The following is a 15,308-nucleotide window of genomic DNA, read 5'->3' as shown; positions in this document are numbered from 1 at the left end:
TTTACCCCCCTCGAATGTCAATGAAACACCCACGAATGTCTGGCCGGAGCTAGATTAATTTAGACGTTTCACCCTGAAGAGACGATTCCTAGATTGGATGCGTCTTGTGCTCATGAAGAATAGTGGCCGCATTTCCGGTCTACGTGACGGGACCAAGAAATTCATTCACTGTTAAATCTTTTTAAAATCACGTGGTAGGTAGAAACATGGTGGGGTTGTTTCTATAAAGTCTTCAGGAGATCGAACATCAGCTTCTTCAGGATCTGCTCTCACCATGGACAGAGTTCGAAGGTTCCTCAGTTTTTGGCTGATTCTACTTTTCTCTGATTATTTGCGACTGGTCGATGGGAAGTTTGTTGCCGAAGACTTTGGTGAGATTATTTTTGGAATTCTCTATTAATAAATTACAATATTAATTAAAAATTTTCATCAATTGCAGAACGAAACTTGATTGCACTTTCAAAGGTAATTAATTACATTCATCATAGACCTCATCAGATGAACGCTGATGTAACTTTATCCATCACCATCGTTGAAGGTAAAACAATTATCCTAATTTGTTATCTATTAATAAAATAAATAAATTTTCCAACAGCTAACATTGCCAATACACTTTTGCATAAAAATGCCCAGTATCTCGGAACTGAATACCAAAAAATGCTGATGACAATTTTAAAAATGTCTGACTCGACTAGAAGATACCTGTTGAACAATATCGTTCCAGTAAACAGGGACGTACAATTACGTGAGTATTTTCTAAATACAAATAGAATAGTTTCTAATTATTATTCAAATTTTCATTACAGTACACGAGACGTTAAATAATCCAGTTTTATGGATGCGACCGATATCTTGGAAAGAGGGTGTCCTGAAAAGAAGGAGAGTCAGTTCTTCTTTAAATGATCAAGATATACGAGAGTTGATAATGCAGGGGACGCCGAAAGAAGAGGAGAGCGATCGATGTCTCTCTGATATTATTCGGAATAAATCGAATCTGGGTTACACGATTCCGGAGCTATGCGTAGATATACTGATGGGACCTGGTACCAGCAGGGGATACCCTCTCACCCATAGATTACTGATCGTTCAAGTTGCTAAAGCGGTTCGTCACACTAGAAATTTGTATTCCCTATCTTCAAGATGAATTTTGAATACCTACATTTCAGATGAATTGCGATCAAGCTTTACCTGTTTCGTCTTCTGAATTGACACAGTATTATTGTTCCAAGATTCTTCAGGATCTGACTGACATCCAGGCTGTTGGATTTCCTTACCATACACCTGATTTGATGATGGAACAAGGTAAGACAAAATCGGTACTAATAACGTGTACTCCGTTTAATTATCTTTTTGATGGATAAAGTTCTTCTCTGCGGTATGGAGGGATTTCTCGAGTTCACCGATGATCACTATGACGGTTTAGTGAGGAATTGGTCTCATCCCAGTGGCTGTTACAGTTCCTTTGGGTATGTATTAAAAAGAAAACGTAGTTTTTCTAGGATCAGAAAACAATAAAAGATAATTTCTCTATTTTAGAAACAAATTTTTCGACAACCACATCCACGTGTCGCGAAGATCCTCAGTCCAAACCGATTACGGTTGCGACAGCCACGCAACTGGTCTCGCGGCTGCAACCCTGTCTCTGTTTATTCGTGAGAACGTGGAGAACGCATTTAATTAAAATCACCAAACAAGCACACATGTAAGATCAATCGTATACGTATTAAAGAAGGTATAAGAAAACAATCAATTACAAACAATAATAATTTATTTCGCGTCGCGTGTAACAATAGTCAGAAGACGAGGGTCATTTAAATAAATAAAATCAGTCGTTAACCTTGCGTGGGAGAGACTGTTTCTCCGTATGATGAGGCAACGCGTATATTTTTGCATACGCTTTACGTTTTCGTGTATCCTTGAAAATGGTATCTATTCTCGTACCATCCGTAGATCAGCCTTACCTTTTCGATATCGGTCACGGCAGTGTAGATCGGCTTACAATAATTAACTTCACATTCGTAACGATGATAAACATTCTAAATTCTACAAGTATGAAATTTCTCGCTCTTGTTAAATGCTATTACAGAACATGATTAATCGTTTAAAGGTGTTGCCACGTGCTTTGGTGCTTGATTACGTTGATCGAACCCCGGAGCGATTCATCTCAAAAAAGTAATTAAACTGTTTCGCGCGTAGGCGTCAGCCACTTGAGTGTTTAAAGCTCGTCCCGCATCGGTGTACCATCAGAAATAACTTCCATTCTAACATCATAGTATTGCTACCCTGCCTATTGGCTAAATATTTATCATCCTACGCGTGTCTTCTGGAGAACAGTCTAATTCCTCTGCAGATGTGAAACCTCTCGGTCGTTCTTTCCTCGTGAGGTCATCGATTCATTTCGGCGTTCTTCAAGGTCGTCGGTAGCTGTACGGTCTTCCATAAGGACCCATCCTGTTGTTCACTTTGTCGTATCTGAGTTGCTGGAAGTAGCTGTAGACGACAAACCATAGGTACGTATAGACCACTGTGGAAAATGATAATAATTAGGAATTTCGAGTGTACTAGAGATTTCAGACGACGAAAAGCTACTCACCGACAGCAACGAGACCAAGGACGAGCCATAGGACGCCGTTTATTACTTCATGATTCACGAAGAACATGATGGATGTGTACAGAACGCTGACCAATAGGCCAACTGCTAAGATTATTCCTAGGACCACCCATGGTATCATCATAAACGTATTTTTCTGTAAAAATAATTCCAATTTATAGCGTTTATCGAATTGATTATACCGAATGATCTTACCTTAAGAACCCCTACTATAAGTAACGTTGAGATCAGGATCGTCATGCATAAGTTTATCGCGAAAATGATTCTGACGATGTTCTTGTCCAACACGTCGATCAGTATCGTCTTCCATTCTACGTTCAATGTGAAGATAAGGACTAGTGAGATGATCGAGAGGATCTGAAATAGATCATGTAATTGAAGGATTCTTAAATTTTTAACGCTCAGAATTACCTTAGTTCGTGGTTATTAATAAATTAATTTATTAAGAAATATTAATCATATTAGTGATACTCACTATGCCACATATTCCAGTGAACAATGTGCCCGCCTTCAGCGAGTAACACCTGCAACACGATGTCAGCTGCATCCTGAAAAAACAAGTAGAAAAATTATTGAAATAACGCTCTTAATTTAGATCCAGCCATAGAATTTAGATCACCGGTAGAATTAGAAACGTAGCCGCGGTTGCGTATTTTTAAAACCGATCAAAGATCAATTTCCTGATTCTTCTTATTGTTAGAGTCTCTAACATGTTTGCTGTCATCAGGGATATTATGCTAATTTATTTTTTGTTTTAAAACAGGTACGAAGATGAATACCATCTTGACGACGATTGTGGAATTTGGAAGTTCCACTGAATCCAGTTGAAAGGTAAAAATCAAGGAAAAGCAGCGATGACACAATGCGACGAGGAGAAATTTGACTATACGGGCAAAGTTTAATTTGCGACACGTCGAGAATACAGGGAATATGGGTCATTGGCACAGGTAGCCGGTCTATTTTAACACTTTTAGCGGCATCGGTTTGCTGTTTCGTTGCTGACCTTCCTTTCCGCGTTTATTATTCTTCCAGTCACTCGTATCCGGAGGAAAACCCTCTGCTTCGACTAGGGATCCAAGAAACTTAAATTTTTCTTCGAAGAAGAAAGGTGGAACATGGCTAATGGAATAAAAATAGAGACCGATCATCGCGTGTTTCTAGCATTAGCTGTTGAAAGGAAATGACGCGAGGAGAGATGAGGTAAAAGTGACATTAAATCGTATTACACAATCGAACACGTAAGCTGTTAATATGGAAGAACAGTTTGCATATTCATTTCTTCCCAAGATATTTTTTCATCGAAGAATTTTTATTTTTTATTTTCTAATGGAAGAATAGTACTTGGTTTGACAAATAAATTTCACCACCAAGAGATCAGGCATGTTTTGAATAGAAACGATTAGGATCAATGGGAAGGAAAGAAGATCACCATGAGATGGTTTGATACGCGTGACCGTGACTTCGATGGCGAGTCACGAGGTTCTTTCAGCCCCATAAGGAAACGCATCTCCGTTGCCGCGATTTCTCTGGTTTACCTCGTGCAAAAAGGAAACCCGCCTATGAAGAACCAGTCGGTTGACATTGGCCACCGGTCGCGTTAGAACCTACCGATCCGTGATTTATTCGAGCATTAACTGGCACACAGGACACGACCTACCAGCACGGAATCGATTCTCCCATTGATTCGTCGTTCGAACAATGGATATATCGAGAGATGTTTCTTCGTAGATCGTTCTTACCCTTCGAATTTTTATTTCGAGGAATATGGGAAAGGGTAACCCTTTCGCGGTGAAGTAAAATGAAATTGGTAATTGCGAGTTAGGGAAGAGATACTATAGAATCTGTTATTGGAATTCTCTGTGAATCGCGAGAAAAATCCATCTCGTGGAAAACAACCTCTCGAGGTCAAGCCTGATCTCTTGATGACGCAACGCGTTTTTTATTCCGCAAAGAACGCGGTATAAGCAAACCGACAAAGCGTATTGCGAGTACACGCATGCATTCGAATCATCCGGAACTAACTTTGAACGATAAACATCGAATCGGTATGTTTGCGACTGAAAGTTTTCCACGACTTTTCCCCTTTGACACCGACCCGTCGATTTACCTAAGCTGACCTAATTCTGTGTCATCGCCGTTTATAGCTTGTTGCGTGCGAAATTTTATTCTGCAACTGTTTGCTGAATTCGCACGACTCGCGTGACAGACTTACCGTCCGTCATTTCTTTTTTTAAGCTTTACGATCCTGATGACGGAATCAAGGATCATCCGTGTTGATTTCGATCGAAGATCCGCGCGTGGCTCGATTTGACCCTCGTCGGTGAGAAGTTTCAAGTTTCATTCAGTTACTCTGTTTTCATGGATTAAAAAGTCCGTGGTAATTGACGATTCTAAACGATTAGAATTGAAGAAACGAGGAAAGACGAAAAAGGCGCGAAGTTAATGGCGCGGGTCGAAGGCGAGTCGAATTGCATCGGACTCGGGTTCGTGTTAAATTTAGGCGGACCACGTGTGGTAAACAGTGAGTAAAAAGAAAAGGGAAAAGAAAAATAGAAAACCACTTGATACGCGTGTTTACGAGGCGCCTGTTCGTTCAATTATTCTTGACCCAGATCCACCCATTAATCGGAAGCAAGGAAAGGGCGCTGTCCTTCCGCGAAGGCGATATCCGTTCCTTCGTCATAAGCGATCGATCGCCATCGAACTTCTGGCCGATGATAAGATAGCGAATTTAATTAAGTTAACTATTTAATGTAATAAAATTCCTTGAATAGCAAGGTAAAAAGGAAGGAAATGTGACTCAAACACCGCTCCGTATATAGCCAGAACAAAGATCACGTGCTCGTTTGTTGCCCACGCATTGAAGCAATTCGTGTTTGAAAGTCGTCATCAGAATTTCTGATTCAGATCTTTATCGCGACCTTTATTTGTGCAGCATCCGTCGCTGACTGAGTCAGGTGTACTTGTCAACGAAGGTGCGCTGAATATCAATATAACATCAGTGTTTTACTCTTTCGTAATCGATTTCCGTGTCGAAGGAAACTGAAAGAATAACCTCGTTCCATAAGATTTCAAGCAACGTCGTAGCTTTTCAAGAAATTCTTCGGTATTTGTCTTTCTGCCATTTGAATGATGACACCTGTTTTCATCTGGCAATTATTCTATTGCGCACTTTTGTTATGATGTATTTTCACGGTTTGCTCGTGAACACAAGCCTGGCCTCCTTTTACTTTCCACGACGACCACCTCCGTGAGCATCTTCGTACAACCGCGTGCATAGATAGTTTTGTTTTAATTAAGAGGGGGAGCAACCCTTTGGGAAGTTTTTTCTCGCTACTCGCTCGACGGGAGGCGTGGCCGAATCGCCGACGCAAGCCGAACTGTGCCGAGACCGAACGAGTGGTGGGGGATCTTTAGCTAGAAGAAATCATCGATGCTCGCAGTTGTACATTTCATCTACAACCTTTGTACCGATTAATATTCATCGATATTCGCATTGAATTATGCAATTTTGGTAGCCTTTTAATTCAAAAATCTGAATAAAGAAATCTGATGAAATAATTCCGACTCGCGCGCTTCGTTACGAAATGAATATTCAAGTGCATCGCATTAATCGCGCGATATCCCCCGTCAATAGTGCTCGTCTTTTGATTTCTTCAGTTATCAAAGTTCACTTGACGTTTTTTTTTTTTCCTCGTTTCTCAACAACAAGTAAAAATTTCAGCAAGAAGAGTATAGATAACTGATAAAATGGCAAAGTTTGCTGATAAACTAAAGAATTTAAATGACAAAGCAGCGAATAGTTTATGCAAATAGACGTAGCGGTGTATGATATTGAAGAAAATGTATTACTGAATACGTCGTAGATATTTTATTCGAAAGAATTGGAGAAAATTTTTCCTCTTTTCGTTACTGTTTTCTTTTCTTTACTTTCATCGTGGAAGGCTTGTTATCTTAACGCGTTTCTCAAGAAGCCAGAAGGAATTTTTAACGTTATTTGCACATCGTGCACCGTTCACGGTAAATATACAGACACGAACGGAGCAGAAATTTTTGTCACGCGTCCTCGAAGACATTACGATGCACTTTCTTTATAGTACAAGCAAATTGAAGAAATTGCCACGGACGATTACACAATTCCACGCGATTACCATCAATTACCAAGGTAACGAATAGTATTCCTGATGAATACTCGAGGCTTGGTCAAATTTTCCAACGGAACAAAATAAACTATTTTCATATACAGCGTATTTTTTGCGAGCTATTTCAATTCTTTTCAAAAAATGATCCATCAAAATATCATTTTGACTTACTCACTTTCAACAGTTATGTCGGTGTCTTCTCGAAGAAGCACTCGCGAGTTGGAAGAAGAGGATTGCAAACGGAAGAATTTTTGATCGGATAAAAAGAAGATTGAATGAATAATTGGGTAGTGCGAATCGCAACGAAATTACGCTCGAGGTCCACCGCGCGGTCCGCTCGCAATAGGAGATGGTCAGAAACTGTGCCAAGAACAGCACGGCGTCGCGGCAGACCGCGAAGCTGTACACCTACCAAGCGTACACCTACACCGCTGGCTAACCAACACAAACCGAAGAAACCGACGCGAAGATCCGCTCCTCTCCGCTTCCACTTCTGCCGATCTACGCTTCCTCGAGATTTTTCTTTCGATCGAAAATGACGAACAACTGACGTACAGATGAAGAAGAGACGAAGAGACGAAGAGAAACACAGAGGCTTTGAAGATGGATCTTCGAGATGGTATTTAGGAGATGCTTAGAACATTAGTAAAGGTAGCGGTGCCATTCGTGGAAAATTAATTAAATTAGCAATGGTATTAGAAAAGAAATGGAGAAACGGTATGCAAGAAAGGAAAGTAGAAAATAAAAATGTCCAGCAGGCACACAGGAACTGCATTTAATTAAGCGCATTAAGCTCGTTGAGCGGTGCAATAAACAGCGGACTAAGAGGTCATTCGATTGAACCAAGCAGTGCAGTAAATCAACGAATTTGTTTAAAATACATCCTTTATTCGACATATACAGAAATCACAATCAAACGAGGAATCGAAGGTGAATGTACGATGAGATCATCATCGTCGTCATTCGAATAGTGAAAATTACTTAAAAAGGATAAACACGGATATAACACGAAATGAAACAAAACTAAACAATATTTTCTTGTTAATTAGACATTTTCAAACCGAAGAAAACAAAGACATATTTGTATCACGAATGAACTTAAAATACGAATGTTAAAGGAAATTAATCGAGAAATGATATTCAACTATTTAAACTGTCTTCAAATTCTTCCATTGATGATGCATGTAAATCAGAAATCGTACGCTTTGACGTATCTGAAATTTTACTGTACGTAGAATCAAAGCTGTCCGTATTCTGGAAGTTTGGTTCAGGAACTCTAGCTGCCGATTGCTTCTTTTCTGTTGAACTTTCGGCTTCTTCGACTATTTCTTCAACAGTTGTTTCACTTTTTAATCTCTTCTTCTCTTCTTCCTTTTTCTCATCATTTTCTAGAATTTCTTCCTTATCCGGTCCATCTTCATCGATCTTTATTTCTGGATAATTCAACTGATTATCAACAGACAATTTCGTTTCTTCGTTATGTTCGAGGAGAGATTTTGTCGAGCTACAATCATCTGCCTCTTCGAACCTAAAAGTTTTGATTTCTTCTTCAGCTGCGCGGAATTCGCGAAGTCTTTCATTAGTTGTTTGAAAGATATTTTGTCTGGAAGTTTCTGTATCTCTGATTGCACTTGCAATCGAAGATAAATTCGACTGAGTTTTCTCTTCGTCAGAGTTTAAGAACGACGGAATTTTAACGTTTTTTGAGATGTGCTCGCTTAGGGACAACATCGCTTCTTCAACTTCTTTCTCGATCTCTTCTGAATCATTTGTAAACTCTATAATATTTGAAGAATATTGTTCCCGCATTCTGAAGTCTGCTTCCATATCAAAGTTCACGATTTCTTTTAGCGAATCGTCTTCTTCTTCTTCTTTTTCTTCAATTTTTTCAAGGAGCTTCATGGTCGATACCGGTGCCGCGTGAATTTCGAATGGGTTCAAAGTTGACGTAGAGCTTGAAATTTCAGCTGAGAATATTTTTCGGCACCAAAATTGAACGTAAAACAAGCATCCTATCATCCAGAATAAAAATATGGTTAATGGAGATACTCTCTCTAACACAGTGATCTCCTCCTCTTCGTCGTCTTGATTGTTCTGAATGTACGTTATATTTTCAATTTCGTTACTTTCTTCAGTGTCTTCTAATTCTTCGATTTTTTCAATTAGTATTATTTTTTCTTCTTCGTCTTTGAAATCAATTGGCTGGGCATTTCTATCAGGTAATTCAGTTTCTTCTAATTCCATGCTCTCTTCCATTAATATCGTGTCATTGATATTGAACAATTGAAAACCCTTGATAATTTCTTCAACATTTCCTAACATAGCTCCTTCTTCGTTTACAATTGTTTCTTCTTCTTCAAATTTCACATTTTCTTCACTCTCTGTCTCGCTTGCTGTCTCTTCTGATTCAAAATATTTGATTGTTCGATACATTCCATATGCAGCTTCGTCCGAAGAAATGCTTTTAGATTTACCAAAATCTTCTTCGATCTCCTTTTCAGATTCCTCCTCTAAATAAACATTCTTTTCCTCGTGTTTCAGCTTTCCAGACCCGGACGAATATTCCAGCTTCGCGAAGAAAACCGACTGTTCGACATTCTTCGTCTCTTCACATTCTAACTTTACATCTTTCAGCTTTTCTTCTTCTGGTCCACTCAAGCACAACAATCCAGTGGGTCTAATTCCTGCATCTCTGATCATTGGATTCAGTTCTTCGTGATCCACGTCCGAAGCAATCAAAGAATCTGACCAGTTAATAACAATAGGAAACTTGATATCCGTGAAAACATCCTCCTTGATGAATCTCAACGTTTGATCATCTTCTAAATCTTCCTCGCTCTCTTCTTCAGTCGTATCATTCTCTTCTTCAATCGTATCATTCTCTTCGCCATCGTCCCCTCTGAGAAGATCCTGAAGAACACTTAATCCAGGATCATCGACGTTGTCCAAAGTGATATTACCGATGTTCAAGTTCCTCAGGAACTGACCAACGATCGAGAAAACGTCATTCGAGTGTTCCTCGTCTACGGTGGTGATGAGCAAGTCACAATTTTCTGCTTGCTCGTCGAAATCTTGAGACTCGCGAAAAATAGCCGGGATAGCTTCTTCGAGGTTGCCGTGATCGTGAGAGATCAGCGGAAGTTCGTCAACGACATCGTTGCTTAGTTGAACGAAACCGTCGTCTAATGGATCTAAGTGTGTTTCGTTCATGATGTTGTTTACGTTCAACGTGTCTGCGGCGAAGTCCAAAACGGAGTCCATGGATTGATAGGAGAACGCGGTGTGAAGTAACCTTGAAGTGGCATCGTCAACGATGTCACGTTGACGTGGGTTTTTACTTTTAGGTGTATTTTGGTTGCTCAAAACGACGCCGTGAACCAGGTAGCTCACGTCGATGTTCCTGGTGAAGTCTGTGTAATTGGTTGTTCTTCTGGTACCATCGTTGTTTTGCAAATTAGTTGTATTGCTGTTGATTTCTTCAGGTACTGATCTAATTTCATTCTGTTTCAGTGGTAACGATTCTTCATGGACTTTGGGTACTTCTGTTGGGTCTTTTGTGGAATCTTCAGGATCCAAGATTGCCTGAGGTTGATTCATAACAGGTAAATCATCTGTAAAAATATCAGAGATTGTTAGAATGAATTTATATTTCATAATATTAACTTCCTACCTTTTTCAGCTTCCTGGGTTTCCTCCAATTGGCTGATGGTACTTGAAGACCACGTAGACACTACGTCCTGGTTCACACTGGACTTTATCGTCAACAACAAACTATCTTGCTGAGGTTTGGAATCCTTAGTACCTGTAAAGTATTCGAATGAAATATAACAATTATCGATTATCGTCACTCTGAAAGTTCTATTGCCAAATTCTTCAAACTTTCAGCGTGACCAAGGTATTCGTACAACCTTTGCCAGATTCGATCAACGGCTGTACTCCGGATGAATTAGTCAGGTATTTAAATTCATCTCTTATGTCCTCCTTGGCCTGTGTTCTTTCCAGCTCGCGACCGTTTTGCATGCCCTCCAACTTCTTACTCGACGAGGCTGAGACAACCTCTTCGTCACCCATCTGCTTAGGTTTACTGTACTTGCTCAGTTGTTTCCTGGTATCTGTTTCAGCTGAACTCTTCCTCAGACTGTGCTTCTCGATACTGAACAATCTATCCAAAATCTTATCTGTAACCCTGTTCATCTTGGTGTGACCCTGCTGCAACTTCGAGCAGGTGTATACTTCGTTAGAAAGTTGAAGGACCTTGCCACTTTCATTGACCACCTTTGACGAGGTGGCAACAGACGATGGTTTAAGATCCACCGATGCATCAGCAGATAGATTCTCTTTGTTCAGGTACTCTTCAGATATCAATTTTTTATCTACACCGAGTTTCTTCTTAGAGTTACTCTTCCTGGGACGCAGTCGGTGCTTAGACTCTTCATGAAGCACGTTTAAGGTGGTTTTACTCGGAGGTATCTTCCTCTTTGCATCCAACTGTTTCTTGTCCATTACCAAAGTGACCTCGTTGTAAGCCTTCAAGGCTCTCATTTCTTTGTCATTCGAAGATTCTACCCGGCTCTTAGTCTTCGGCTTCTTCGACTCCTGCAGCTTCCTAATCATAGGAGTTATCTTTGGAAGCATACTCGATGACAACTCTTTCTTAACTTTCTTAGGACAAATAGGTGGTTTCCTTTTATTTGCAGAGCCATTGAAATTCGAAGGGCGAGCCACCTGGGCCAAGTTCACCGTGTCAAAAGTGTCCACTTTAGGTTTAGAACTACTTTTTCGACGATCCTCTCTCCTGGACTCTAAAGATGGCGAACATTTAGTTTCCAATTGCTGCATCTTACATTCACACACGCTTTTGTCTGACGAAGATAACGACGATTTCGACTGGTTAGACTGTTTTATTACTTTATCACTCTGAGAGTTTGCAAAATATCGTGTTTTTATTTTATTATTCTGATGATCATTCATGGACGAGATGCTACTTTGATCCTTCAAGTATTTACGTTTCAAGGTAATTTTCTTACGGTTCTTCGAGTCTGTGATGATGTTGATTTTCGATGAAGAATTAACAGAGTCTGTCTGAGTGTAAGAGTTCTTTATCGGATTTGTCGGGCTGAATTTACATAGTTTTTTGGGAATTTTCTCCAGAGATCGTTCGGTCACTTGAGTCTTTTGGGACGTTAGGTTTTCAGAGTGGAAGGTATTCACTGAAGATACGTGTACTGTGCTCTTGAATCTGAAACGGTGAGAAATTTGACGGAATTTTAATTTTTAATTAAATATTAAATGGTCTTTAATATTTTGGTAAAATATTGGTACAGTAAAAATGAATCATATGACTTTTGCAATACCTATTTGTCTTTTCGCAATCCTTTACTGGCGAAGAAACGTTTCTCAATGCTCGAACAGTACTTTGATTAATTTCATCGTCCTGTTGTAAGAGAGTCTCGAGGTTCGATTGACCATCAAACGGGTTCCACTTCTTCTTTTCTAATTGCTGAAGTACACATTGCAATTCGGAATTGTTGGCGAAATCCTGTTCATAGCAACCATCGAACACCTTCATAGAATCTTTGTAGAACCTCGGAATGTTCGTATCACCGAACGAATATTCCGGTATATTTACCCTTAATCTATTTTCCCTGACTTCTGGTTTGTAGGAATTATTCTTCTCGGTTGAATTTATGTCTACAAATTTATTACAATTTTATGATTAACAAAAACTTTGCAATACTTTGATATATAATAAAAAAAACAGAAAGATACCAGTGAGAACAGGAGATTTTATTGGAATCATCGACTTTAGTACTTCGTTTGCACTCTTCAGTTTCACCTTACTTTTTTCCAAATCAATTGTTGTTAACATTTCATAATTTTCCACCGGATTTGCAATCTTCATATCCTTTACCACTTCTGAAAGATTTTGCACTCCAATTGAAATATTTTGATCTGGACCACACCGATTTTTATCCTTAGTTCGTTCAATTGATTTCTCATCTATATACGATCCTTTTAAACAAGGATCTTCATTAAAACTGATGAATAAACGCTTTACAGCATCCGTTATTTCTCGAACTTCTTGTTTTAAATTCTCATGTTCCAATATTTTCGCGTAATTTATCAATAGACTTTCATTTGGAACTTGAACTTCTTCCTTCAGTTTCTCTTCTAAAATCGATTCTTTTGAATTTACCTCATTTCCGAGATTCATCGACGATTGCAGATCATTTTTCAATAAATTTTTCAGCATCAGAGCACCATCATTCTGATTCATAAGATCGTCTGATTCTAAATTTTCTTTTATTCTTCCTGTATCTCGACTTTCATTTGGAGTAGAAGTTTTCAACATAAAGTTATCAGGCAAACAACAGTGTGCTCTTCCATCTTTGAAAACATTGTCGTCCACCGAACAGTCACAATTGAACAAAGATTGAAACTTTATAAGATTGCAATCATTTTCTACGTTTTTCGTTTCTGGTTTCATGTTGCTTAGCCGTGGACAGTTTCTTTTTTGTGTAGAAGAACTGTTTGCTTCGACATCTTTCGAGGAAAACGAACATTTTTCATTCTGCTTCGTTTCGTTTTTTTGTAAACTGTTAATTTCTTCTTTTTCCTCATTAGATGAAGGTTCTGTTGCATCTACTTTTATTGGATTATCCAATTTTGGTGTATCTATTTTTCCTGAATTATTTAATTTTGGTTCATCTACTTTTATTGGATTATCCAATTTTAGTGTATTTATTTCTCCTGAATTATTCAACTTTGGTTCATCTACTTTTTTTGAATTATTCAATTTTGGTTCATCTACTTTTCCTGGATTATTCAATTTTGGTTCATCTACTTTTCCTGAATTATTCAACTCTGATCTCTCAATAGGATTTTCTGTTACTTCCGGTAGAGTTTCGACGATGGTTTCCGTTGGGGCCTCTGATGGCAATGGAACTTCTTCGATCTAAATTGAAAATAATAAATTTTTAAAGATTTTAAAATATTTATTACCAAAAAAATATGAAAATTAACATAATTCAATAATTTAATACCACAAGTGAATCTTCAACCAGCTCCTCATTATTTGGCCTGAAGAAAGACTCCTGATCTTCATAATCCTTGGTTAACATATAAAATTTTTTCAATGCGAATTTCCTTGCTTTGAAAAGTTTATCGTCCACTTCGGTCAGCCTTCTATAATCTTCTCTTTCTTTTTTACCAGCACGGGCATCGATAATATCTTGTTCAGTGATACCAAGGATCATTATCGTTTTCTCTGCTGGTGTTAAATCGTTATCATCGAGGATCCGTGAAATAGTATCCTGCGAATTAAAAGTGTCGTAACTTTCGTACGATAGCAAGGTGGTCAACGATCTGGTTCTGTATTTCGAATCGGCGATTTTCATGCATAAGCGATTGGTAACGAAGTTTGTGTCACTTTTTAAGGTCCTTTTTAACTTCCTTAATTTCTCCGCGTATCGTAGTTCTAAGAAGAGACAGGAATTGGAATACCAATTGTACGAGGCGAGAACTGAAAGGGAAGGCCCAAAAAAAATTGTTAAAAATTGCCGACATTAATGAGATATAATATTAATTACTTACTTAAAGGTACAAGTTTAACGATTATGAACTCCAAGAATATGGCGAGAGAGAACCTCTTGTCGTACCAATACAAAAGACAAACAGCAAGTACGATCACCTCTAGTACTACATTTTTGAAAAAACTAAGGATCAACCATGGTAATAATAAACAAGGTCGGCTCCACGTGATTATTGGATAAATATTCGTCAAGTAGGTGAACGTGTAGATGTGGGCGATAATTATTCGTATGATTACGATCCATGATAAAACTACAAAATTTTCATGTCGAAAATTAATGTTAATTTTATTATTACGTAAAATATAAAAAAAAAAAATTGCTAACCAGATTTGATCCTGTCCTCGCCAATAGTGCTAAGAATAAGCGTGCTATACGACAGAGATATATTTTGTATTTGTTCGAGTTCGTTCGTCCATTTAAGAGGGCTCCAATCGAGCGTGCTGTTAATCTAGAAATTTTTAACAAACAATATTAAATTAATTATTAACCTTCGAAGAACGAAGGTTATAAAAGGTTAGAAGCGAAAGAATACAGTAAATCTGACTCAAAATGAAAAGTATCATGAAAATAATTGATCGAAGGTTCTTACTAATCCTATGATATTCATTATCAAACGTTCGGTTCTGAAGGAAAGACCCAAGAATCGCGCAAGAAAGCTAGGCATTAGGAACACGAAACTTTCGAAGAAGCCGGAAGGCCAGCGAGTCGTTGTTTCCACTATAGCCGATCATCCTCGACTTAGTCTATTGATTTGAACAATTCTCAATCAGTAAAACCTTCAATTTAACGAACCACACGTGAATTTAAATAAACGTTCTCTGTCGACACAGCCACGTTAATTTTGACGAGTTTAACTTCTTCACCAGAATTTCGTTACGGACGCCTTCGGTGAAACAATCGACTGATATCGTGAAACAAATGACGAGAGGAAATGGAACGTTACGTTGGATAGAATATTCCTAT

The 15,308-nt window shown here is 38.5% G+C and overlaps 3 protein-coding genes across 6 annotated transcripts; 1 reads left to right on the top strand and 2 right to left on the bottom strand.

Moving 5' to 3' along the window:
• Nucleotides 1-252: 252 nt before the first annotated feature.
• LOC117608216 (UPF0764 protein C16orf89 homolog) lies at nt 253-1,583 on the top strand. Of its 2 annotated transcripts, none has more exons than XR_013062800.1 (6): nt 253-371; nt 440-538; nt 596-745; nt 807-1,102; nt 1,167-1,466; nt 1,537-1,583. XR_013062800.1 is itself a non-coding variant. In XM_076690346.1 (6 exons), the coding sequence occupies exons 1-6, from the start codon at nt 275-277 to the stop codon at nt 1,513-1,515; spliced, it is 930 nt and encodes a 309-aa protein (XP_076546461.1). In that variant the 5' UTR covers nt 253-274; the 3' UTR covers nt 1,516-1,517. The 2 variants fall into 2 exon arrangements, 1 of the variants encoding a protein (XP_076546461.1); XM_076690346.1 differs by lacking the exon at nt 1,537-1,583 and having other exon boundaries at nt 1,167-1,302; nt 1,364-1,517.
• A 167-nt stretch (nt 1,584-1,750) lies between these two features.
• On the bottom strand, nt 1,751-7,070 carry LOC117608237 (uncharacterized). 3 transcript variants are annotated; one of them, XM_034333034.2, is made up of 5 exons: nt 6,929-7,070; nt 3,087-3,159; nt 2,807-2,968; nt 2,594-2,747; nt 1,751-2,524 (listed from the first exon to the last, which is right to left on the bottom strand). In XM_034333034.2, the coding sequence occupies exons 2-5, from the start codon at nt 3,156-3,158 to the stop codon at nt 2,409-2,411; spliced, it is 504 nt and encodes a 167-aa protein (XP_034188925.1). In that variant the 5' UTR covers nt 3,159; nt 6,929-7,070; the 3' UTR covers nt 1,751-2,408. The 3 variants fall into 3 exon arrangements, with proteins under 3 accessions (XP_034188925.1, XP_034188936.1, XP_034188946.1); XM_034333045.2 differs by having other exon boundaries at nt 6,925-7,059; XM_034333055.1 differs by lacking the exon at nt 6,929-7,070 and adding an exon at nt 3,615-3,633.
• An 823-nt stretch (nt 7,071-7,893) lies between these two features.
• On the bottom strand, nt 7,894-15,254 carry LOC117608015 (uncharacterized). Its single transcript, XM_034332436.2, has 9 exons — nt 14,935-15,254; nt 14,670-14,793; nt 14,347-14,595; nt 13,797-14,275; nt 12,523-13,708; nt 12,108-12,444; nt 10,662-11,992; nt 10,424-10,555; nt 7,894-10,364 (listed from the first exon to the last, which is right to left on the bottom strand). The coding sequence occupies exons 1-9, from the start codon at nt 15,007-15,009 to the stop codon at nt 7,894-7,896; spliced, it is 6,384 nt and encodes a 2,127-aa protein (XP_034188327.2). The 5' UTR covers nt 15,010-15,254.
• Between the last annotated feature and the right edge of the window lie 54 nt (nt 15,255-15,308).

The sequence above is a fragment of the Osmia lignaria genome, chromosome 9 (genome assembly GCF_051020975.1).
Source record: "Osmia lignaria lignaria isolate PbOS001 chromosome 9, iyOsmLign1, whole genome shotgun sequence".
In the NCBI taxonomy this organism is placed as follows: Eukaryota; Metazoa; Arthropoda; class Insecta; order Hymenoptera; family Megachilidae; genus Osmia; species Osmia lignaria.
This window is presented reverse-complemented; position numbering and strand designations above follow the sequence as displayed.